This window comes from Diceros bicornis, chromosome 7 (genome assembly GCF_020826845.1).
Source record: "Diceros bicornis minor isolate mBicDic1 chromosome 7, mDicBic1.mat.cur, whole genome shotgun sequence".
Taxonomy (NCBI): Eukaryota; Metazoa; Chordata; class Mammalia; order Perissodactyla; family Rhinocerotidae; genus Diceros; species Diceros bicornis.
Window position 1 is genome coordinate 46628558 of NC_080746.1, and position 26634 is coordinate 46655191.

The following is a 26634-nucleotide window of genomic DNA, read 5'->3' on the forward strand; positions in this document are numbered from 1 at the left end:
TTAACTTCTTTAACATTACCACAGATTTTGATTTGTCTCTTCTGGTGTTTGAGTGGATATTATATTTGAGGTCTGTGGCTTGTTCCTTTTATATTACCTTATTTTTTTAGTATGTTTCAGTTTGTGAAGGTGCTTCATAAACATTTCCATCCTATTATTCAAACAACTTTTGGGCTTGTTGGATAAGTATTATCCATATTTTACGTGTTTTACAGATTATAATCAGGAACCAGAAAAGGAACTTGCTCAGGTGGGTAAGCAAAGGCAGAGAAGTCAGACTGGTTTCATGGTCCATTGTTCTCTCTGTGACCTGCTGTTGTTAATTCAGATATATAAACTGAAAGGGAAATTGTGTCCCTCTGAGGTCTAGACTGATGACCACTCTTTGTTCCCAGATGGTCTTCTCCTATGGAGGAAATTTCCTGCTTCCTGCTCTGATGCCCAGACATCATTGACAAGGAAAAATGCAAAACATGATCATATTAATTTTAATCAAAATATAAGAAGTGAGATAAATCAGCTGTTAAATGCATGACTTCATCAGGTTATAAACCTATATGTGCCCACAACCATCTTACTACCGCACTAGCAAGTTGATAGTGGCTGTAGAGAGACATAAGGTTATTAGCGGAGAGCAGCTGTACCCATCCCAAATCATTTTCACAATTAATTTTTTGGTTTTGATTTAACATCTCGTTATCATTCAGCTTTTTTTTTTTTTTTAAGATATCCTTAACCAGGATTCTTTTTTTTTTTTTTTGTGAGGAAGATCGGCCCTGAGCTAACACCTGCCAATCCTCCTGTTTTTGCTGAGGAAGACTGTCCCTGGGCTAACATCCATGCCCATCTTCCTCCACTTTATATGGGACGCCACCACAGCATGCTTGACAAGTGGCGCATCGGTGCACGCCCGGGATCCAAACCGGCAAACCCTGGGCCGCCGCAGCGGAGCTCATGTACTTAACCGCTCGCGCTGGCCCCTTAACCAGGATTCTTAACCAGAATCCGTATTTAGGAAGAGGCCTTATGTTCGACTAAGAATCTTTTACTTCTTCACAAGCCAACAAAACATGACTCCTGGAAAATAGGCCTTTATGGGATAAAGTTTCTCCTTGAACTAAAATAATTTCAAGGCTCTTCTCTTGTTCATCATCATCAATAAACATGTTTCTGAATTCAGAGTACTGATGCAAATGCTTATTCTTCAACACTCCATGGAGGGAAAAATCTCTCCATTCAGGGTGAGTGTGGCTCCTGTGTGTTCAGCAGTGACTGGGTCAGAGTGTTTGGAGAGGCCGCAGCACTCAACCAGATGGACTTACTCTCACCTTCCAGAGAAGATGGCTCCACAGCTTCCATCTGTGACCTCTGCAGCTAGCTTAGATCTTTGTTGTGCCATACTTGCTATCTTCCAGGGGTCTGACTAGCCCTTCTGGAATTCTGCTGTCTGAATAGGCTCTAAATGGAAAGGCTTCAGTATCATCTTCCATGCAGTCTGTCTCAGAAAACCTCAAGCTGATTCCTTGCTATTACTAAGAATTGACATTCTATTTGGTGTGTCACCAGAAGTGTTTTCTAAGTTGCTAGCTAGTATTTCTAGTTGAATTTTGGTATAAACACTTAGTAAATGTCCCATTTGTTATTGATGTAGCATGCAGCTGTGGTTTTTATGCTGTATGAAACTACCCACATTGTCAAAAGTTGTGTCAAGTTCTTTCTATGGTATTTCTTTTGGGGCAGATGTGAGTGTCTTGAGACAGAGTAGGTTAAACTGGTGTTTGTAGGCAAATAGCTAGAAGGAGAGAAAAGTGAAAAAAAAATTTTAAGGAAAGTTTGTTTCCTAATAAGTTCTCATTCAAAATGGCTTTTCTTTTTTCTGCTACAAAAACTATTTCAAAGTTGGTTTTGAAATAAAAATTGCTGTGTGAGAATCACTGTGTGGAGCTAAACCTCGCCCTGTCTCAGCCGTCTGCAGTCAGGCAGCCTGCCTCTCTCCCTTGAGCCTGAGCATTTGCCAGCTGGCCTGTACTCCTGATAAACAAGCACCGAGTTATCGTGTCCTTGACTGGGACTGTAGGGAAGGAAATATCAGAAGAGAAGTAAGCAGCCCCCACTCCCCTTTACAGGGAAGCATCAAGCTCACTGCACTAGCACTGCCAGCTAGCTTAGTGGCCGTCTTAAAAGACACAAAGTGAAATCTGTGTTTCTCTGATCGTTTCTGTCCCGAAGTAGGGTAGGAACTGAAAAGCCCTTCACTTCCACGTAATTGCTTATTGAGAGGAGCTTTCAAGGGCGTGGAGGAGGCAGAGGTACTGCAGTAGGAGGGGAAAGACTCCGAGATCCCAAGAAGCCCAACAAGCAGGTCTTAAGAGGTAGGTGTGAGGATGGCTGCACCCATTGTTTGGTGTTCATAACAGCTATAGAAATATGTGTAACAGTCTCTGTCCCCGGTTCCTGGCACAGAGCTGCTAAAACCCTTATAATTTCTCCCCAAATGTCGCTTCCTGAGAAGGGTGAGGCTGATCCGTCACATGGGAGAGTCATGTGTCTGGTAAGCTCCAGCCCCTCCCCTTCAATCCTGCGCTTTAACTGCTGGAATCCTCCAGTGTGTGTGGCTCACGCTTATCAAGAATTCCAGGCCTACAACAGTTCCAACGTTTCTCATACTTCCATTTTTGAAACTTCGCTGCCTCTTAATGGAACTCTGGAGTTCTCTGCCCCTTTGCATCTATATTCTTTACCTATTCTGCCTTTTCAAATCCTATCACTCTGGGGAGGGAAAACTCACAACTCGGATCATTTTTAAGGGCGTTGTAAATTGGAAAGCTGTTTCAGAACGTCATAAAAATGTATCCTTTGCCCTGTAATCCCACTTCTGGAAATCTAAAGAAATCAATATCCAAAGTATGGAAAATACTTGATGCAGAAGAATACCCATCACAGTGATTGAGATTACCAAAGGAACAACTGTGTGGAGTAAGAAAGAGGTCAATGATGAGTGTAGAATATCTCCATTATTAAAGGGTAATAAAAGGATTGATGGAGACTAAGAAAGAACAGTCAGAGCTGGAGAATAACCAGAAAAGAGATGTCAAGGAAATAGTTGAAGAAGCAGGGCATGGTCAACACAAGGGAAATAAAGACTCAAACGTGCCCATGGGATCCAGCGGTTAGGAACTTAAATCTTACCCCCAGTTACACCCAGGCATTGGCAGGGGCAGAGCCAGGTGACATGTACTTGAGATGGGAAGAATGTAGAGGCATCAAGAAGCTTGGCTGTGAACTGAAAGAAGTAAAGGACAATAAGCAACTGGCATACAGGCCAAGGAAGAGTTTTCTTTGCCATGCAAGTAAATTCATTTTGTGCATCCACTCAACACATCAAATGTCCTCTATGTGCCAGTACTTTTAGGTGTGAGGATAAGTCATAGGGCTTTGCTTTCATGGAGCTTATTTTCTTGTGAGAGTAGGCAATGAACAAATAGTTTATGACAAGTGATGAATGCTATGAGGAAAAGGGTGAAGAGACAGTGATGTGAGCAGAATGGTGCTATTTTGGATAGGGTATCAAGGAAGGCCTCTGATGAGGTGACCTTTGAACAGAGACTGAATGAAGTAAGGAAGCAAGATGGAAAGATGTGTAGACTGGCTCACCTACCCACATAGGCAGAGGAAAGAGCAAGGATCCTAAAGGGTACTGTGCTTGGCTTCTCTGAGAAGCAGCAAGGATACTAGCGAGGCTTGAGCGGAGTGGGTGAGAGGGAGCTCAGTGGAAGCTGAGGTCAGAGAGATGGCAGTGGGCCAGGGCTTTTAGGTCATGCTGAGGTTTGGATTTCATTCTGAGCTGGGAAGCCACTGCAAATGATGAGCAGAGAATTCTTTAAGAACTTGTGTTTGTTGGTAAAAGCATCACTGTGGCTGCTGTATTGAGAGTGGACTATAGAGAGACAAAAGAAGAAACTGGCAAACCCGTCAGGAGACTATTGTAATAGTCCTCCAGCATGAGCAAAACTTAGGCTCCTTCCAGCTGGAGGAGCTGGCCAAAGATAAGAGACAATCAGTAGAAAAAGAAGGTACTGGAGGTTGACCCACATGGTGACACAGGAGGCGCCTGAACTCCCCTCCTCTCATGGACACACTGAATGTATAGATACACACGGAGAAATTCCTTCTGAAAGAAACTAGCTGAGAGACTCCAACACATCAGGTGAAAGAGAAAATACATAGAAATGGAGGGAAAGGCTGAGACACACTCTTGCCATAAACCCCACCCCTAGCACAGCACAATACAATAGGAGAGAACTCCCAATTCCAGCTTTTCCCTGAGGAGTGAAGGATTTGGACCCACATTTAGTACCTGAACTTTTAAGACTCCCACGGAAGGGATGAGCCCCCAAAACACCTAGCTGTGAAAGCCAGCGATGCTTGCTTGTTGACGTAAGGGAGCTCAATACAAGGTTGACGTAAGGGAGCCCATATTGTTGAAAAGAAACCATATTGTAGGGGCCAGCCCAGTGGCGCAAGCAGTTAAGTGCGCGCGCTCCGCTGTGGCAGCCCAGGGTTCCCGAGTTCAGATCCCGGGCGTGCAGCAATGCACTGCTTGTAGAGCCATGCTGTGGTGGCGTCCCACATAAAGTAGAGGAAGCTGGGCACAGATGTTAGCTCTGGGCCAATCTTCTCAGCAAAAAAAAAGGAGGATTGGCATGAGATGTTAGGTCAGTGCTGATCTTCCTCACCAAAAAAAAAAAAAGAAAAGAAAAGAAACCATATTGTAACTTTGAATGACCTCTGACCAACTGGATATACACCCTCCAGGAGATCTACCTGCTCTGTAGACTTGACGACTCCTGCTTATGTATGTACTTCCCAGCTGCGATAAGACGGTAACTTTGTTCTTTTGAGTTCCTTAGGAATGTGATGACCCCCAGACAGAGAGTCTATGCTGGTAACCATCATCAATGACAACTGAAAGATCTGGTGTGGCAACTCCCAGTCTGTGACACCAGAGGGTCAACATTCCTAACCCCGTCCCCTATAACCCACTGGCCTATATAACTGCTCCAAGATTCTGTGCCCACTTAAGATGGTTCTTTAGGACACTAGGCACCCCCATCTTCTGATTTCCTAGCTTTCGCTTAATAAAATGCCCTTTCTCTGCCACCATCTTGCCTCTTGATGATTGGCTTTTATTTTGGCTTCTGTCTTTCAGCGAGGAGATTGTGCCCTTTGTGCAGTAACACTTGTGTTCGTGAGACCCAGGAGAATATAGCAAACAAAGGAGCAGTTGTTAATGGTGCATGAGGACTTGCCACAGCGGATTGTCCCCCCAGGGCTCAGCGCAGAGCAAGCAGGCAAATAGCCCATCTCCTACCCTTTCCCTGAAAGGGGTCCATCTGCATTCTTTGAAAGCTGCTGCCTGAGAGTCAGGCTTCTTATTTAGCACACACCTAGGCATTGGCTGTGATTCTCCCTGGAGAATGGGAAACCACTGGCACCTCCTGTACCACCTTCCGGTAGCCAAGGCAATCTTGAGAAAGAACAGCAAAGCAGGAGGCATCACACTTCCTGATTTCAAGCTATATTACAAAGCTATAGTCTTCAAAACAATATGGTATCAGCATAAAAACAGACACATATATCAGTGGAACAGAATAAAGAGCCCAGAAACAAACCCATACACATCTGGTCAATTTTCAACCAAGGAGCCAAAAATATACAATGGAGAAAGGATAATCTCTTCAATAAATGGTGTTGGGAAAACTGGATTGCCACATGCATAAGAATGAAACTGGACCCTTAGCTTACACCAACCATGAAAAATCAACTCAAAATTGATTAAAGGCTTGAACGTAAGATCTGAGACTGAAAAACCCCTAGAAGAAAACTAGAGGGCAAGCTCCTGATCATTGCTCTTGGCAACAATTGTTGGATTTGACACCAAAAGCAAAGGCAACGAAAGCAAAAATAAACAAGTGAGACTACATCAAACTAAAAAGGTTCTGCTCAGCAATGGAAACCATCAACAAAATGAAATGGCAACCTATGGTATGGGAGAAAATATTCACAAACCACATATCCAATAAGAGGTTAATATCCAGAATATACAAGGAACTAATACAACTCAATAGCAAAAAACCCAAATAATCCAATTTTTAAAATGTGCATAGGACCTAAATTTTTCCAAAGAAGACATACAAATGGCCAACAGAAATGTGAAAAGATGTTCAACATCACTAACTATCTAGGAAATGCAAATCAAAACCAAATGAGATACCACCTCACACTTGTTAGAATGGCTATTATCAAAACGACAAGAAATAACAAGTGTTGATGAGGACGTAGAGAAAAAGGAACCCTTGTGCGCTGTTAGTGGGAATGTAAATTGGTACAGCCACTATGGAAAACAGTATGGAGTTTCCTCAAAAAATTAAAAATAGAACTGTATAATCCAGCAATTCCACTTCTGGGTATATATCTGGAGGAAATGAAGTCACTATCTCAAAAAGATATCTGCACCCCCATGTTCATTGCAGCATTATTTACAATAGCTGAGACGTGGAAACTACTTAAGTGTCCATAGATGGATGAATGGATAAAGAAGATGTGGCATATATATACAATGGAATGTTATTTAGTCTTAAAAAAGAAGGAAATCCTGTCATTTGGAACAACATGGATGAACCTGGAGGGCATTATGCTAAGTGAAAGTCAGACAGAGAAAAACAAATACTGCTTGGTATCACTTATATGAATCTAAAAATATATATATATCTATATAATAGAAACAGAGAGTAGAAAATTGGTTGCTGTGGGGATAGGGAGAGGTTGATAAAAGAGTACAAAGTGTTGGTTATAAGAAGAATAACATCTGAGGATCTAATGTATAACATGATGACTATAGCTGATAACACTGTATTCTATAATGAAATTTGCTAAGAGAGTAGAACTGAAATGTTCTCACCAAAAAAAAAAAAGGTAAATATGTGAGGTGCTGGATATGTTAGTTAACTCTGGGAGGAATCCCTTCACAGTGTGTACAGATAACAAATCATCACATTGTACACTTTAAATATCTCAAAATTTTGTCAATTATATCTCAATAAAGCTGAAAAAAAGAAAATGTACTAATGGTGTTAATTACTTAGAGTAGGAGTTAAGTTAAAAAAAAGAGATACAAGGAGATAGGCTGCAGAATCAATGGGAGGAAGGGAAATGCTGAGTAGTTAGGACTGGAGATGAACTGGGGTAGGAGATGGAAGAAATGCAGATGGAGAGCCTGGAATATGGACATATACAGAGGACAATTTGCATAAAATTTTATCTTTTGAAGAGAATTTTTTGCCCTTTCTGAACGCATCTGCATCGTCGAGGGAAGCGCCTGCTGCTTGCTGAGACAGTGCAGCACAGCGGTCATGGTGTAGACTCTGCAGCCACGCTGTGTTTAAACCCTACTTCGGGCAAGTTACATACCCTCCCTGTGCCTCAGCTTCTTCACCCGTGCAATGACATAATGGCGCCTACCTCATGGGGTGGTTGTATTTAGTGAATTCATAAATAGAAGCATTTAGAACAGCCTGGCACATGACAAAGTTTCAATACATAGTCGCTATTATTCTTATAGAGATGCAAAAGAGCTTGTGGCCGAGACCCAGATTCTGGAGATGAAACATCTGTGTTCAAATCCTGGCCCTGCCCCTTACTAGCTGGGGAGCTTGGGAAAGTTACTAGATTTCCTTCTTCTTATTTCTTCATCTGTAAAATGAGAGTAACTATAGACTCTACCTCATAGAATTATAAGAAGGATCAACTAGGTTAATATATGTAAAGTGCATATAATAAGCACATTGTTTGCTGTTGTTGGTATTACTACAGAGCCTTGTAAAATATCAGTCTTTGGAACTGTCCGCCCTGCTCTGTTTGTGTAGTTGATGTCAGCCCAGTGTGGTGGAGGTCCCACGAGCTGCTTGCAAAGCAGAGCCCTGAACCCCCACATGTCTTTGCCCACGCAGGAGTCTTTGGTCCTGAGGCAGCTTCAGTAAGACTACAGTTTAGTGCGATACAACATTTTTTTGAAAAGAGTCAGCCCCCCATGTCTAGGTATACTCAGGTCAGCAATTTTAGATGCCTTCAGATAAAGTGTGTAGTTTAAGCTGTTTTTTTTTCCCCCTTTAACAGAGAATAAATACTTATCCAGGCCTTATTTAGTGTCTTAGAGACTACAGTTTACTATTGAAAACACTGACTTCTCGTGAGGTAAATATTTATTAGCCTCTGTATTAGGATTTGGTTTGGCTGTGGATAACAGAAAATTGACACTAACAATGATTCAGACAAGACAGAAGTTTATTTTCTGTCTCACATAAAGTCTGAGCTGGCATGGCAGCTTTGCCCACAAGATTGGTAGATGTCCACTTTTAGGAGACAGGTGTCTTGCTGTTCCACAGTCCTTAAGGTGTTCCTCTCGTCCCACAATCCACTGTTGCTGAGCAGCACCACATCCCAAGCAGCAGGATGGAGGAAGGGGGAGAAAGGCAGAGGAAGAGATGACCCAGAAATTGTGCAAAACTTTTGCTCATGTTCTATTGGCCAGAACTTTGTCACATGACTACCAGGTAAGCCGGGAAATAGAGTCTGTAATTTGGGTGATCGTGTACTCAGCTAGAACAGCTAAATGAATGCATTGTTATAGAGGAAGGGGGGGAACAGATGCGAAGGAAAACTAACAGCTGCTGTCATAGTCATACAATTATCATTAAAAGAATTGCTAATTTCTTGAACCTTTTTCTGATCAATGACTTCAAAACCCTACCATGTCACATATTGTACATTGAGAACTGAGATATCCTAAAAAAGAATTATAGTTTATAGTTTAGAACTGAAATGTTTCAAAGAAATTAAATACAAAAAAAATCAAAAGCTTAAAAAATGAAAAATAAGCAAACTCAAACTGCTAGTGTTCAGTAAACGTTAAAAGATGTTGAAAATTTGTACCTTCTCCCCAGATTTTAGCCCCAGCTGTACCCCATGTTGCCATTTTTACAGAAATAGCACAAAAGTCACAGAAGACATTTTTTAAGTGGCTAGGGGAAAGTGACTGATGCAAAAATGAAAAGTAAAACAGTCAAAGAACATCAAAGATCTGAAGGTAATTACACACTTGCACCAGAACCTCAAGTGAGGCCAGAGCCCGCCATTCCTCTGATTTGGTGTCCCAGGGCTTTAAGATAAAAATGCCTCCCTGGCCTCGGTTAGTCATATGGAGAAGAATCCAACATAGCTAATTTTTATTCCTCTTAGGAGGGAAATGTTGCAAGGCCTAGCATATTTTTATAGCTGAGACTATACAAAAAGATGGCCCTAACCCAAGAAGGCGAGAGGTCAGCGAGTTGAGCACAGGACTTGAGGAAGGAAATGCTGACAAAACCTTTTACTCAGAATCTGAGAGGCCATCTGAATATGCAGTCCCTTTCAAACTCACTGTTGGAAATCTGAAAATGTTTCTATGTGAAGAATCTTTAAAAGTATCTTGAAGTTTTTTAGCACTTACTCAGATCATAAGAACAGCATGACCTAAAACATAACCAACCCAAAGAGTCATGGTCAAAAAAAAAACAGCTGTTCTGGGAACTTGAGCCTCACAAAGTCACGGGAATAGGAAATGGAAATACTTAATCGAGTTCAAGTCACTAATATTTAGAAAGCCTCCGCTGCCTGAGGGCACATTTCCTTGTGTCTAGTGCAAAGGCCAGTTTTATTCCAAGAAAAATACAGAGAACTGTTGTGTTGAGACCTAGTAAAACAAGCAAGGATCAAGGGACCTTTAACAAACAGCCCTTTATTGCCACAGAAATCCTCTGGCCTTCCCGTTCCCTGAATCGCTCTAGTGTCTGACTATGGGACTCAGAAAGAAACAAAAATGTTACCACAGACCCGCAGTGCCTCGCACCCTCCCTCCCCACACTCTTAAGAATTTTGGAACTGGGTTTACTGCTTGTCCCTACAGCCTGATGTAGATCAGCAGATCCAGGGTATGGTGCCTTGGAGCCCTCCCCTCAGGTGGCGGCTGAGTCCCTCCCCCTCACCACCCTGGGATGAAGCAAGCCCCTTGATACCAGCGATCAGGGCCCAGCTGTCATCAGACCCGGTCAGCGCCTCAGAGCACGTGATGGATGGGACACAGGCGCTCCCTGCGATCTTCCACACAAATGCACTGCGAGGACAGTCAACCAGACGTCTTGGGCCTTACTTCCCGAGAGCACTGTTACAAGTCAGTCATCGTTTCAACTGCATGTGTTGCCTTCCCACCCTGGGCAGGTTACATCCACTCTCTCTAATCCTTGAAATAATCCTGCAACATGGGAATTAGGTCCATGGAATATAGATGAGGAAACCAGGTTTGAAAGGGGTTGAGTGACTGCCGGAGATTCAAGGCAGCCACTTAAAGGGACTACCTAGAATGTGTTTTCCCATACTCTACCTTGTATCTCTACACTTCCTTAATTTCCTCAAACCTATCTGATGTCTGGGCCAAAAGAAGCAATTTCCGAGCCTGAGGCTAAAGAGGCTGACATCTAGTTCCTACCCCCCAAAATCTTGAATAACAATATGTAAAACTCACATGCTTGGTTATTCTGAGAACTGAAACCTACATAAAATCCTCCTAAACTCATCTTAAATTTCTTTTCCCAACCTACTACTAATAGTGCCAAAAATAGAATATTTCCAGTTAAACACAACCACCCACCCCACCTAGAATATCTTGTCCTGCCTTATCCCATTTTCCTTCTCTGCTGTTATTGTTGAAGAGCAAAAGCAGCTTTCTCCAGCCCCAACAGGCTCTCCTGACCCATCAGGCTCTCTTATGGGACCTGGAGCATCTTGAGGAAAGGGGCAATTGTATTTTGCCCCCTAATGTTTTACACACAGTGCCAGCCTGGAAGGACTCGTTTGATAAACTCTTCACTGAATAAGTGACATTGATAAGACGTTCACGTGGTACAACAACTTTACTGAAATTTCCTTTGTAATGTAGTCATCTAATGAAGCTCCCACCATAAGCTGTTTAGAATTTGGGTTAGGAAAATCTCGCATATTTGTTTTAGAGATACGGCTGGTCTGCAAATTCTAAACACAATATTAACTGAAGGAAAGAACAGTCTCCCCCTTCCTTTTCCAAAGGATGACTTTTCGACTCTGACATTTTCTTGGCAGCAAACAAGGCTTTAAGTCATGTGATAGTTTCTTCTGATTCAAATTCACATTGTGAAATAGAAACTACCACAACTAACAAATTAACGCTGGAGTCCTACCCTGCTATGCCTGGCTTGTTTTAATAATCTCACGGTCTGAACTTTCCAAGTGTGAGAGAAAAACAATGTCAGTTTCTGCTGACCTGCTGAAACCAGTGAGCTGTCACATAGGCTGCACTTGGTTACTGGAAGCTCTGTGATTTGTCCCAGTGGAAAGTCAGTAGGTTTTTTTTTCCTATCTGACAGAAGTAGAGATAAATCTTATCTATAAAAAGTTTACATCTCTTTCTTAAAGAGAAAATTGGCAAATCTGCTCCATGTTGTTATTAACTTTTCCAAGGACATTTCTGTTTCTGTTGACCTTTGAAAGATTGCCCTATCAAAGTATTCTGCCTTCCTGTCAGGAAACACTCTTGCTGCCGTTTGCACTGCAAGACATAAGCATGGCCTTTCCACGCTGTCACTTTATGGAATGGCTTGAAATACAGGTACTTGCGGCACAATTTTGGGGGAAATTTTTCTGAAGTATAAAATGTATCAGTCAAGTACACACATCTTAAGTGTCCCGCCTGACGAATGTTTACAAAGTGAACACATCAATGTTAACTGCCACTCAGATCAAGATTACCAGCAAACTCCTTCATGTACCATCCTAGTCATTCCCCACCACAAAGGTAACCCCTATTCTGACTTTTGTCATCAAGATTAGTATGCTAGTCCTGTTTTTGAATATCGTGTAAATGGAATCATACTGTATGTGCTCTTTTGTGTCTACCTTCTTTCACTCAATATTATGTCTATAAGATTGATCTATATAGCCAAATATGGCAGTTCATTCTTTTTCGTTGCTGTATAGTATTTCAGTGTGTGAATATAGCATAGTTTATTTATACATTCTGCTGATAGTCATTTGGATTGTTTTAAGGTTTTGGCTATTATCAGTAAAGCTGCAAGGAACATTCTAATCCATGCCTTCTGGTAAACATAAACACTCCTTTCTGTTTCTTATTAGGCCAGGAGTGGAATTGCTGGATCATGACATACATATACTTTCAGCTTTAATAAATACTGCCAAACATATTCCAAAGTGTTTGTGTGAATTTTTACTCCCACCAACAAATATATGAGAGTTCAGGATGCTCTGTATCTTTGTCAATATTTACTATTTTCAAATTTTTAATTTTAGCCATTCTAGCGGGTGTATAAGGTATCTCATGGTTTTAATTTGCTTTTCCCTGATGAGTAATAATGTAGATTTCCTTTTTATGCTTGTTAGTCATTTGGATATACTCTTTCGTGAAGTGCCTATTAAGTCTTTTGCCCATTTTTTTCCCTAAAAGGGATAGTCCTATTTCCTACTGATTTGTAGAAGTTCTTTATATATTTTGAATATGATTTTTTTGTTAGATACATGTATAGGAAATATATTCTCTGGTGTGCAGCTTGCCTTTTGACTCTCTTAATGGTGTCTTTTAATGAAGAGAGATCTTAATTTTAACAAACTCCTATTTATCAATCTTTTTATGGTTAGCGATTTTTATGGCATGTTTTTTTTCCAGGAAGATGGGCGACATAGGGAGCAGTAGGCTTGGGGGGTGAAGGTGTGTGTGTTGAACACTGCCAAATCTACATTGACCCATGTACCAGATGTAGTTTTTAATTTCGAGCATAGGCTTTGAGGATCTATTGGGTGTGCAGAGGGGGACATGAAGATATTCTCTTATATTTCCTCCTACAAGCCTTATTTTACCTTTCATATTTAGGACTCTGATCCACTTCGATTTTTGAGTATGGTATGATGTAGGAGTCAAGGTTCATTTTTTTCCCATACAGATATGCAGTCGCCTCAGCATCATTTTTTATTAAAAGGACCATCCTCCCCCACCCCCACTGAATTATAGTGGCATCTTTGTCAGAAATCAAGAGACTGTATATGTGTGGGTTTGTTTTCGGACTCTTTATTCTGTTCCATTGGACTTTTTATTTATCCTTGGGCCAATACTGCACTGTCTTAATTACTGAAATGTTACATTAAGTCTTGCAATTTGGTAGTGTTAAGTTCTCTATTTTGTTGTTTTTCTTCAAAATTGTCTCATCTATCATAGGCCTTTTGTCTAGATTATAAATTTCCATAATAATGTTAGAAATAGTTTGTTAATTTCTCCAAAAAACTGCTGGAATTTTGATTGGGATTGCAGTGAGTCTATAGATCAATTTGGAAAGAACTGACATCTTAACTATTTTTAATCTTCCAATTTACGATGATAGTGTATCTCTCTGTTTATTCCACATATTTAAGTTGTCTTTAATTTCTCTCAACAATGTTTTGAAGTCTTCAGCATAGAAGTCTGCTCCTATTTCACCAGATGCATACTTTGATTTTGATGTTTTTGATGCTATTACAAATGATATTATTTTATTTTTTCCCAATTGTTTGTTGCTAGTATAAAGAAATATAATGGATCTTTGTTGATCTTGTACCCTGTGACTTAGCTAAATTCACTTACAAATTTTAATACTTTGTAGATATTACTTTGGATTATCTACATACAGAACCTTGACATTTAGAAGTAAGACAGTTTGCTTCTTCCTTTCTAATCTCTATGCTTTTCTTTTTCTTGCCTTTGTTGAACTGGCTAGAACCTCCAGTTCTATTTAGCACTGCTGAATAGAAGTGTGATAGTGAACATTAGTGTCTTGTTCCTGACCTTAATGGGAAAGCGTGATGTCAGCTTAGGGTTTTTTTTTTTTTTTTTTTTTAGATATTCCTTGTTTGCTAAAAGTTTTATCATACTGTTGAATTTTATCAAATGCTGCATCTATTGAGATGATCATATGAATTACCTCCTATGTTCTCTTCATTGTACCTCGATTTTTTAATTTTGAGATAATTATAGATTCACATGCAGTTGTACAAAATAATACAGACAGATCACATGTACTCTTTATCCAGTTTCCCTCAATAATAGCATTTTTCAAAATTATACTACAACATCACAACGAGGATATTGACATTGATATAATCCACAGATCTTGCTCATGTTTCCACTCTGATTTTTGAACATTAAACCAACCTTGAATTCCCTATTCATGAAATATATATAGTGCTGGATTCAATAAGCTAATATTTTGTGAAAGATTTTGTTTGTCTATTCGTGAGAGATACTATCCCATAATTTTCTACTCTTGTAATGACTTGCCAGGTTTTGGTATTAAGACTATATTGGTCTAGGGCCAGCCCCGTGGCTTAGCGGTTAAGTGCGCGCTCTCCGCTGCTGGCGGCCCGGGTTCGGATCCCGGGCGCGCACCGACGCACTGCTTCTCTGGCCGTGCTGAGGCCGCGTCCCACATACAGCAACTAGAAGGATGTGCAGCTATGACATACAACTATCTACTGGGGCTTTGGGGGAAAAAAATAAATAAAATTAAATTAAAAAAAAAAAAGACTATATTGGTATCATAGAATGATTGGGAAGTGTTTCTTTTTTCTCAGTTCTCTGAAAGACTTTGTGTATGTTTTGTATTATATCTTTTTGAAATGTTTTCCCTGAGAGGGAAAGATGCGTAGTCAGCACTACGCTAAATTTTTCTTAGAAAAATTTCTAATTGAACTATTTCATATTGGAATCATGGATTAATCAGTGAATTTTTAAGTGGTAAGGAACCTCAGAGACCATCTTGGGCTCACTATCTTCCCTCTGAATACTAAAATATGGAAACATAAAGTGTGCTTTCATTTTGGTCACTCATGCCATGCAGGTAAATGAATAGCTGAATACTTGGAACTTTGATTTTAAGTGTAATTATGACCTTTATAAATAACAACTGGTTTAAAAATGGACCTAAGTGTAAATAAAATGGGCAACTGATATACTTTAGTTCCCAAAGAAAATTTATAAAGAAAAGTTGTTGTTTTACTTTGCAGCTTTCAGTCTTAGAGAAAAGACTTCCTAATTTTATACGTGATGTGGCTTTCTGGGCTCCTGACATCTTCACAGAACTGTGACTGGATTTTCCTTCTCTTGAAAATGAATGGGCATTTTCTTGCCCTCCACACTCATGAGCTTCACTTCCAGGGGTCCCAACTTTACATAATCCTATGGTAAACAGACACAGAAGAGAACAGGAGAGGTTATTCAGCAAGTTACCAGCCTCAATAGATTAGGTTTTCTTTATAATGGTTGGCCTTTATCTGACAGATTTCATTGCCCTCCTAATTGCCTGAATGCTGTATAGCATGTGAAGTATGAGAGCTACTGTAAATAAAAAACCACTCAGTAAACTTATATACCCAGTGGAGCATGGCAGGCAAGGTCTCCCGAAGAGCAGGCAGCAAGGCTGGCAGGCTTGTCTTTGGGGAGCTTGGGTGGGGGCACTAGCTGGAGTGGGGAGATATATCTCCTGCAAGCTCTTTGGTAAAAAAAAAGTGTTGGCTGTATATATAACAGCCTTCTGCTGGCCCGGATATAACCACAGCAGAGTTTTCTATATTATTCAGTGGAAAGGAAAAGATCTGCAAACATCACTTTGACTACAAATATTCTAATATTGAGCACATTCTCCATGAATTTTGTACTTTTCACAGGACCTCTGGCTACTGTATAGCTAAAACTTACCACATTCTGTTAAATTAACTATAGTTTAAGATATCAACAAACAGAATTAGAAGTCTAATTTATATGAAATCCCACAGCCAACCTCAAACTGAGTTGAAACAACTCAGGCCTTACCCAATGTGCCTTCCTCTTGGAAGCCTCCTCAAGCCATAATTCTCTCTATTGAATTCCTTCAACACTTCAGCAAACCTCTTCTGAGTGCCCACTATGTGTCAGGCCCTATACCAAATACTATACCAAATACCAAGTACTGGGGTGCAATGATAAGCTCACAGACTGGTCAGAGAGACAGATACAGGGGTACAATCCTCTTGTACAGTAATTAACGATTTTCTTATCTGTCTTCTACTAGCATGTAAGCAATTTGAGGGTAGGGCCTGCCATGTAGGCATCTTTGACATTTCATTTCTTCCTGCTCTTCCCTTAAATTCCCAAGCATCTAACAAGCATGTTGTGGGGTTCTCAATAAACATTTATTAGAATTTAGGAGAATCAAAGAATGAAAAAGGAAGGAAATGCTTTATTTCTCAAAAATGCATATAATGGTATTTAGTTTTAAAAATATATAATTATAGAGCTACAATAAAGGTAATAGGAGAAAAACAAATCGATAGATGTCTACCACATATTTCAGAATCCTCTGGAGGAGACTTCTGAAGTAATACACTGTTATCAGTCTATTCAAGCTGTCATAACAAAATACCATAGACTGAGTGGCTTAAACAACAGAAATTTATTTCTCACAGTTCTAGAGGCTGGGAAGTCCAAGACTAGGGTGCCTACATGATTGGGTTCTGGTGAGAGCTCTCTTCCTGGCTTGCAGATGGCTGCTTTCTCACTGTGTCCTCACAAGGCAGAGCCTCTTCTTATAAGGCCACAGTCCTATAAGATTAGAGCTCCATCTTTATGACCTCATTTAACCTTAATTAGCTCCTGAAGACCCTATCTCCAGATATACTCACATGGGGTATTAAGTCTTCAACATATAAATTTGGGGTAGAGGTAGACACAATTTAGTCCATAGCATACACAATGCCATTTCCACCACATCAAAAGCTTCCATGGAAAGTAAGAAGGTCTTTCATCCAACCAAATGGTATGTAGTTTTGGAATTCTGTAGACAATTGTCCATTAGCCTGAGGTCATCATAACATAACAAGTGTCATGATTCCAAGATACTATTGGAGGTGTTTGAATGCTATAGAGACTGGAACTTTAGTCTTTAAATTGTCACTTGATGGTAGCAGGAATGAGTTGTACTTAGTTAAAATGGTTTTTGTTGATTTATCAGTTTCTTCTGCTTTCTTACATCACTCTTTCTCCCACCAGACTTTAAGTTCTAGGAGAACTTTTAAAGGTATTGGTAGTACCAAGAAGGAAAATAAGAGGAGGTGGATGTGGGAGTAATTGCAATGTACCAAAAGGTTTTAAAATTAAAAGGCTTGATACTCTAGATTTCACCTAATAGTATATGTGGCAGTTTGTACTTTCCAAAGATGGCCACACTAATAGATATCCTATCCCACATGCTTTTCTTACAATGTGATACTCCTTCCTCTTTCAAGATGCAGGAGCTACATTCTCTCTCCTTGGATGGAACTATGTAACTACATCAACCAATAGAATTTGATGGAAGTGATGGTGTATGATTTCCAAGGCTAAGTCATACAAAACATTGCAGCTTTCATCTTGGTCTCTGGGATTGCTTTGCTCTGGGAGAAGCCAGATACCATAACAAAGGGACAATAAAGGTGCCCTGTGGAGAGGCCCATGTCAGGGGGAACTGAGGTCCCCAGCTTAGCCAGCATCAACTTGCCAGCCATGTGAGTGAGCCACTTGGAAGTGGATCCTCCTGCCCCAATCAAGCCTTCCAGTGACTGCAGCCCCAGCCAACATATGACTGCAACTGCCTGAGAGCCCGACTGAGAACTGTCCAGTGGAGCCCTTCCTGAATTCCTAACCAACAGATGCCCTGAAACGGAATACATGATTATTGTTATAAGCCACTAAGTTTGGGGATAATTTGTTATGTAGCATTAGATAACTTACATGGTATACTAGCAATGGAGGTCTATAAATGAATATATGTAGCAAATTGGGCACGAGTAGGAGTGAAAATAGTATCCAATGAATATTATCCAGTGAATGGTGGGCAAATTTTACTAATAATTGCAAAGAGAATTTTTCAATATCCATATTTTAGATTAATTTTCTCCATTAATTAATAAAATAGCACTCTCTTAGTAGTCAAAATTTTTTTCTCATGAATCATACCTTGAAATCCCGCTCATCCTCATACAGTAAGTATTTCATATCAGAGGTCCCAAACTCTATACATGAGCTCTCTCCTTCATCTGTCTTCAGATACTGGCCGTATCCGATGCTATCCTCATGACTAAGATGTAGAGCACTGCTCCCAACTGATGAGATCATCGTGTCTCTACTTTTTACTTCTATGGGTTGTGATTTTGACTTTTCTGGATGAATGCAAAGAAATTAATTATATATACATTTTGGACAGATAAAAATAAAACTACAATACATACCTTGTCACATTTTTAATTTGAAAGACCTTTATATCAGAAATGTAGAATCTATGTATTAAAGTGAGAGTCAGTCTCATTTTTAGAAACTCTAAGCTGTTATTTCCTTCTGTCAGCTAATCAACTGCAGTAATCATATGGGAACTCACTTGTGTGTTGTATTTTGGTTGGCCGGCTAAATTGGAACCGAAAACACGCCAGTGTAGACAACACTCTGTCCCTCTCCACCAGTATCTATTTAATTCACCGTGAAACATAGTGACTTTGATTTGCAAATAGGACTACAGAAAGGAGATAGGTTAGGACAAGCACTGCAAGAAGAAGAGAAATACAGAGGAGCTGGCGTGTACCTATTCCCCGAATAGCTCTTGGATATGAGGTGCCTGTCTATAATAGATGCTCAATAAGCATTTGTCAAATTGAAAAAAAATCCATCATCATTACAATAAAATAATACCTATATATGTTTCTGGTAACTCCAAAGGCATTTCTTCAGGTGGCACTTCCTGTCCAGCAGCTTGGGTAAGATATAGTCGCCTAAATGAACAAATAAGGAAAGCAGTCTGTCAGTCAACAAAGATTGTACTACCTGCTCTCTAGTGTCTACCTCGCTGCTAGGTGCTGGAGACACATAGTTGAAAAATGAGACTTAGTTTCTACACTTGAGGAACATAAGACCCAGCGAGGTGGCAGATAGGCTTACAGTATTTTAGGGTGATGGGGTGTACTGTGATGGGTAATTAGCATTGTGTGAGAAGTGTTTTGGGGGGAGAGAGAAGAGGCATCTGATTAAGCTTTAGGAGATAAAGGAAAGTTTCCAGGAGGAGGTGAAACCTGAGCTGAGTCTTGAAGAATCAGGGGCTGTTTGCCAAGGAAGAACTTGGGGTGAGGGAAGGCCATTCCATGATAAGAGAATAACACATTTAAGTCCCAGAAATGAGAGTGAGCATGATACGAGTTAGGTTGCTGTTGTAGTAATCCAGGTGAGAATTATAGTAGCCCGAATGGGATGGTTTTAAAATGAAGAGAGAAAGAAAGACAGCGAGCAGTAGGAATCCAAGATGACAACTAGGTTCAAGCTTTCATAGAGCAGCATGTTTTAGCTACAAGCCCGGTGAGTTGTATGTCTGCTGTTGCAGCTCTCGTGCATGTATTTAATTCTGTGCTCTGTTTTTTAGATGCCCCCTGAATTTTCAACTAGAAAATATGATGCCTTGAAAGCTCCATATGGCTTTCCCATGAAGTTTGCTTGAAGACAGCATGAAGCAATTGGACCTTTGCAGGTATGCAAACAACCCCTCATGCTTAGCAGCTCAGCAACCAAAGTGAATCCCTTGGGTTACAGGCTGTCAATTACTTAAAGAACAAGCATGAAGCGTTATTTAAAATGCTTACGCCTCCAGCAAATAATGTAACTACATACAATATTTATATCTGTAAAACTCTCTGAAGACTGAAGGTAGTAAAGGTTAGTTTCACAGGTAGCTCTGGTCTGCAGGTAGACATGTCTGAGACTGTAGAATTCTCTTCCTTCCTGGTTTTACCATTTTGAATAATTAAGATCTTATGCCATAAGCTTCATAAATCTGGCTTCTCTCTTATTGTTATTGTCACTTTTGTACCACCCTACGGCAACAACTCTTGATATTTAATGATACAGAAAATATTTTAAAGAACATTATTATATGAAGTTAGTGTTAGGTAGATTTGTAGGTGTTGGCCCACCAGCCTCAGTTCTGGGGCACTGCCGTCCCTGGGCAGTCACCTCTGGATGACAGTTGCCTCATCTCAGGTATCAAGCAAATACTATGACGTTCTGTGTGATTTGTGAAGGGAAAGAGTTTGTGGCGCTCTGAATGGGAAATATAGTAACTCTGTTAGCTAGAATACTCCATTTTTCATTCAAATAGGAAAATAGAACTTTTAATATGTCCACTGGGGACAGTTCATGTCTATTTCTCATCACCTCACTAATATTAAACAGGACTGAATTCTCAGCAAAGAGGTGGAAAGGGCAGTTACCCTTTAAATATATACAGTATGTATTATATTTCTTTGACTTGAAAATGGGTACAGTAAAAGCTCCTGAATACACTCAAAGTTATCCCTCTGGATAAGCAGTGTAACAGATAATTGAGGGTTTACATATGTCTTTGTTTCTTTACACAGATCTTTCTAAAATGTCCTTAACACTTGTCTCAAGGAGTTTACAATCTAGCAAGGAAGCAGACATTAAAGAAGTAATCATGAGTGTGATAAATGCTGGTTACAAAGGAAAAGTTCAGGCTCCCATGGAAGCCTACACCAGGGCACCTAACCCAGTTCTTATAAATGTCACCCATTTCTTTTCCCTTGGAGAGATTTTGATTTCATCTCTCCCAACTCTGAAACAAGACTAAGCACTCATATCTCTCAACGAAGAAAACCACTCCAGGGGCTGGCCCCGTGGCGTAGCAGTTAAGTGTGCGTGCTCCACTGCCGGCGGCCCGGGTTCAGATCCTGCTTGTCAGGCCATGCTGTGGTGGCGTCCCATATAATGTGGAAGAAGATGGGCACAGATGTTAGCCCAGGGCCAGTCTTCCTCAGCAAAAAGATGGAGGATTGACATGGATGTTAGCTCAGGGCTGATCTTCCTTACATACCCACACAAAAAAAGAAAACCAATCCACAAAGCATTGATGAACAATGTGGATTTTACTGAAGATTTTTGTGGGGAAGACAGGATAGTGTTAAATTGCATATGGCACAGCAAACAACTTAATAAAAATCCCCATTAAAAGTTTCTCATCTCCCTTCCTGCCCTTGCCAAGCTCTCTCTGGCCAATGAAGGAACTCCCTTTTGTTATAATTAGCACTTCACATCCATGTCAGCGCCAAATCAAATACAGCAGACTGCACTGACTGAAGCAGAAAGCAGAGTTGGCAGTTTAGAGGGTGGCTCTTTCCTAAAGTTTGGCCGGTTCAGAAAAGAGGAAAAGAGGTCAGGGAACAGCAGGTAGAGCAGTGGTTGAGGCCATAGCACCAGCAACAGCTGGCAGAGATCAGACATGATTACAAAGAAGGCAACAGCAGCAGCAGATGGCAAGGATTAGAGGCAGGACGGAGTGTGGAAGCGGGAGACCTGATCATAAAAGGATGGCTGGCAAAAGACAGTATTGCCTACTAGGGGGACAGTGAGACCCTCAAGGGCATCAGCTTAAGAGACTGGAAATACAGGAGTCCATTCAGCCTGATGATTCATTCAGCCTGAGCACCTACATCATCTACATCAGTATCTACTTCTCCAGGGCAGCAGATGTAAATCGTGGAAGGGAGGGCAAGGCAGCCACTTTCTCTATCCTGCCTCACCCAGCTTTCCGCCTATCAAGTAATTGCACTATTTCCCATTTTCTCCAATCTTGTATCTGACACCCATCACTTAACCCAGCAAACAAAAACCTCACAACTTACCTGTATCCACCCTTCTTGGAACACCTTAGAAAGCTTGTAAACAACAAATACTTTATAATGCCTCAAATAGTATTTTTCCATGCCACACAAGCAATAGGAACTACTTGGGTGCAAATTTTTTTCCGGTCCTTCCACCGTGTTGAACTTCTTTGCTTTAATTCCTAGACCCAGACATGTGTCTCCCATCTCACACATGTACACCCTACAACTGTGTGATTTGCTTTCTTTCTCTTCCTAAACACGCTGCTATTTAGATTATTTCTTATTTCCGACTAGTTGTCCAAATTATGAATGCCACTTTGAGTTTTAATTCTATGTTCCAGGGTCCCAGTTTCCATCAAGATTAGTATATTGAGACTTCTTCTGTCAGATAAGAAAAAGAGATAATCTAAAATACAAAGCCACGTACACATTTGGTTTCTCTTGCGCAAGAATAAATGTGACTCAGAATGCCAGGCTATTTTCTCTGCCTATAAGGTAGTTCGACTCTTTCATTAACTACCAAAGGAAACAATTCTATAGTCCACAAGGTAACCAGAGGCCCAGAGCACCTCCAGGAAGCTACCACAAAGTTGACCACTTCCTCCTTTGTGCTAAGTCCGTCCTCAAACATCTTTGGTGGGACTGTTAATATTTTCATGCCCATTTCCCCTACGGCCTGGAGGGCTTCTGAAGGTCAACAGTTGTGATGGTCATGTTAAGCATTTGTTTGCACTGTACCAATGGTCAATTGTAATAATCTTATACATTTACCATGACTATTTTGTGAGTTCCTTTCTTTTCAACTATTGCAATCTGGCTGGAGCATTAAAGAATTAAATCATCTTAAAAAACAACAACTTTTTACAGATATAAATGTTTACAAAATACTTTCTAGATATTTCACCTGGGTATTTTGAGATCCACAAGTCTACAGTTGAATAGTTGATCAATAAGCACCAAATTTTCTTCTTCCAGTTCATAAATAGCATTTTCCAATTCTTCAACTTCCTTCCTGTGATTTGCAATCTGTTTTCAGAGGAAGAGAATGGATGTTGGTACCTATGGACTTAGTTCTGTTTAGTCGTCTTTAGGAAATTCAACCCCTAAAAGTGCATTCGCCTGAGGGGAAGATCTATCCTGTATTATTTGTTACTGGGTTTGCTTTGTCCTCCTCTCTAAGAAGGAAGGGGTAGGACTCTTCTAGATCATTTGCAGAACTTGTTTGCATGGTTAGGCAGTTATTACTGAATGGCAGGAGTTGTCCTTCCTTACCCTTCAAAAACTCACTGGACTTGCATATGAGCTAGAGGCAGAGATAAATAAGAAAATAAAATTAATTAATTTATCAATGTGGTATATGAGGATCTACCTAAGGTTAACTGTAAACAACATAGAAAACTAATAAGACTGGAAAAAATACTATATCACAGCATTTTTAAAAAGAGAAGTACAGGGGCTGGCCCAGTGGCGTAGTGATTAAGCTCACGCACTCCGCTTTGGCTGCGCGGGGTTTGTGGATTCAGATCCCAGGCGCAGAGCTACGCACCGCATATCAAGCCATGCGGTGGCAGGCGTCCCACATATAAAGTAGAGGAAGATGGGCACGGATGGTAGCCCAGGGCCAATCTTCCTCAGGAAAAAGAGGAGGATTGGCAACAGATGTTAGCTCAGGGCTAATCTTCCTCACCAAAAAAAAAAAAAAAACAGAAGTACAGGCCTAGTAGTCCTTTCTATCAGCCTCTATAATACAATTACATTTTCTCTGAGTGCTGGGGTGGTTCTGAGAAATATGTTCATTCATTCATTCAATCGTACTGCATGTCTATTATGTGCCAGAAACTACAGTACACTTTAGGAACAAAGGGTCAATAAAATACAATAATCTTCAAGGATCTCTTAGCCTAGTGAGAAAGATGGGGATAAAAACAGAATACAGTGTGATAAAACTGTAACGGAAGCTGCTGTGGGAGGAGACAGAGGTTCACCCTGCGTCTGCCAGGTGTGAGGGGTAAGGGAGGATTAACAGAACAGATGATTTCGAAGGCCAAGTAGAGATTCTCTAGGCCGACAAGAGAGGATACATTCTAGGCAGAAGGGAAAGACAATTTAGTTAAAACTATTATAAGTCAGGGACCTAGGATCCTGAATTAAATATATGCTCTTGATTTTCCCCTGCCAGATCCAAGTTAGCTTTATGCCTCCCCACACTTGAAACTCTGATTGCTAACCTCTTTGAATCCTTTTGTCTAGTTTTTCTGGCTTTCCGTTTGTTAGGTTATTCTAAGTCATTTGGAAATTTCAATTTTCTTCATTTTCCTAATAAGCATGCTAAATAAAACCAGATAATGACAGTCATGTATAGGAGGTCTCACATCCTTCCCAGAGATCTAAGTTTTTAGTTATTGTTGAGAGATAGTTAAATGGAGAAATATTTTCAGGATTTCCATTATTAAATATCCCTTGTTACTCATTCTAAACCTTCCTCAAAGAAATTAATTGACATACATTGTTCTATTTCCAGACAATTTTCAATTCTTGTGATAGTACTTATAACCAGAAATGGTTTTAATTAATTTTGTGAGAAAATTTAGTAATGTTAAAATGAATATTTATTGAAATAAAAAGAAATTAAATCTATTGAATTTCCTTAAAACAATTTATCCTTTCTTACTAAGCTCCTCTTGCTGAAAATTCAATTAAACTTGACATTTTTTCTGTCTTTTATTTCCACTGAATTATGAGAAGTAAAAAAATAAAACAAAACAAAACGTAATTTATGGCTTTAGTGGGAAGGATCAAGGCACCAAAACAACCTTTCTTATCAGTCAAATATAAATTTTTGTAGTCACTTTCTTGAAACCCAATATCTATGACAACTTACAAGATTTAAGATTTGAATTGTTAAGTTATTATGGTTAGGATCATACTGTTGTATTTAATAAAAGCAAAAGAACAAAATTCCTCTCTAATATTCTTTAACTGTTAAGCTCACCTTGAGTTTCTTTTAATTAATACTTATTTTTTTAAATTGTGGATTCATCTTGATTAGTTTTTGGAAATAGTATGGACTCCTATTCGCCACAACTTTATAAAGGCAATTTAAAGATAATTGTCAATATCACAGAAAGCATATTAATTTTTAAATTCCTTGTTTTCTAGACTCACCAACTCGATTCAGTCAAACAGGGAGCAAGAAAAAAAGAAGAGGAGAAACTGACAGTGACGTTTTTATCTCAGGGATCTGAGCAGATTGTGAAAAAGGAAATGCAGGAAGAGAACATTTAAAGAGAAATTTAATGAGTTCTGCTTTAGGCATGCTGAGTTTGAAGAGCCTTTGGGACATCTATGTGGAAATATCGTCAGGCAAAGAAAAATACACCTCCAGAGCTAAAGACACACACAAGTTAGTGCTGAGGATGTACATTTGAGAATCACGTACAAATAACTTGCTAACAAGAGCAGTATGTAGTTGAAGTGAATTCTCTCAAAAAATAGTTTTCTTTCTTGGATGGCATCTAAGCATAGGCTGGGTGGCTACTTGTCTGGATGTAAAAGGAATTTCAAAGTTGTGAGTTTTGCACATCCTCGGTAGCACTCTTATAACATCTAGGCCAAAGATTATCTGCCTGTTTCATCCAACAACACGCTCTCACATCTTCACCCAACATCTAAGCCGTATATTTGATTTATCCCTCCAATGAATATATCTATACTCATAGACATTCTTTCATTCAATAGCTATTTAATGAACATAAATTATTCATTAGGTTTCATGGATATATACTCAAAAAGGCAGAGCATGCTCTGTGCAGTGAAGAGAAAGATGCAAAAACAGATAATTTCAACATATTTTAGCAAGAGTTACAATGAAACAAGACAGCACTGGGGAAAAAGCACTGAAGACTTCCTTGGGGGGGTTACAAAATGATTCCCCCAAAATTGATAAAGTCCGTGCCTGAAGGATGAGTTGGCATTTTCCAGGCAGATGTGGGTAAGGAGGTAAGGAGATAAGGGCAGAGGGACTAGTATGTACAATGTAAGGAAAACAGGGCAGTACCTCATAACAAAGAAGGTCTAGAAGTCTTGCTGAAGCAAGAGCAGTACTGCAGCACTGGTAGGGAGACAGGCGGACAGCTAAGTCTAAGGCAGCACGGGGGGTCCACTATTCCTGCATACTCTCCAGAAGGAGGTTTGAAGACAGCCTGAGGACCAAGCTGGGATGGGATGTAGAGACTGCAGTGGGCAGGGACATTTTGACCAGTGGCAAATGGCTGTAACTCTGGGTTTGATGTTGGCTGCAACACAATGTCCAAAAGGCCAGAGCAGTCCATTTCAGAAGTCACCAGTGCAGGGACCAGACCAAAACACTTCTCCACAGCAGAAAGTGAGAGGGAGCCGGGATCCACAGGAGACCTCCTAGATCTGAGCCCTCTTTAGTAACATGCCCCACAAGAGGGCATGTACCCCCACCTCCCTATACACCAAGGGAACATCTTGCAGAAGAGCAAGGGGAGGAATGGATATTTAGAAGATTAAACATTTATCCAAAGAAGACCACATCATTCCAAAAAGGCAACTTAAAACAGCAGAGAATAAGGTTAGAATGATCCTTTAGCCGTGCTCCCACCACCCAGAAGGAAGTAGGGTCCTAAGAAAGGCCAGATCAGTTTTAGGGCATAAAGAAGCTTCATGTATTTGAGTATACTGTGTGAATTGTGACCCCAAAAATGATTTCTGGTTATTGTTGAAATTATTTATGGTATTCTTCGCGTAACAGCTTGTAATAAGATCAGG

At 40.2% G+C, this 26634-nt stretch overlaps 1 protein-coding gene across 1 annotated transcript in view; it reads right to left on the reverse strand.

The window, feature by feature from the left end:
• Nucleotides 1-15183: 15183 nt before the first annotated feature.
• Nucleotides 15184-26634, reverse strand: part of CCDC83 (coiled-coil domain containing 83) — a 36394-nt gene continuing 24943 nt past the window's right edge. Inside the window, 5 exon segments of the mRNA XM_058546218.1 lie at nt 15184-15252; nt 15254-15346; nt 18140-18342; nt 18866-18945; nt 22745-22868. Coding sequence (XP_058402201.1) covers nt 15184-15252; nt 15254-15346; nt 18140-18342; nt 18866-18945; nt 22745-22868 — 569 coding nt within the window.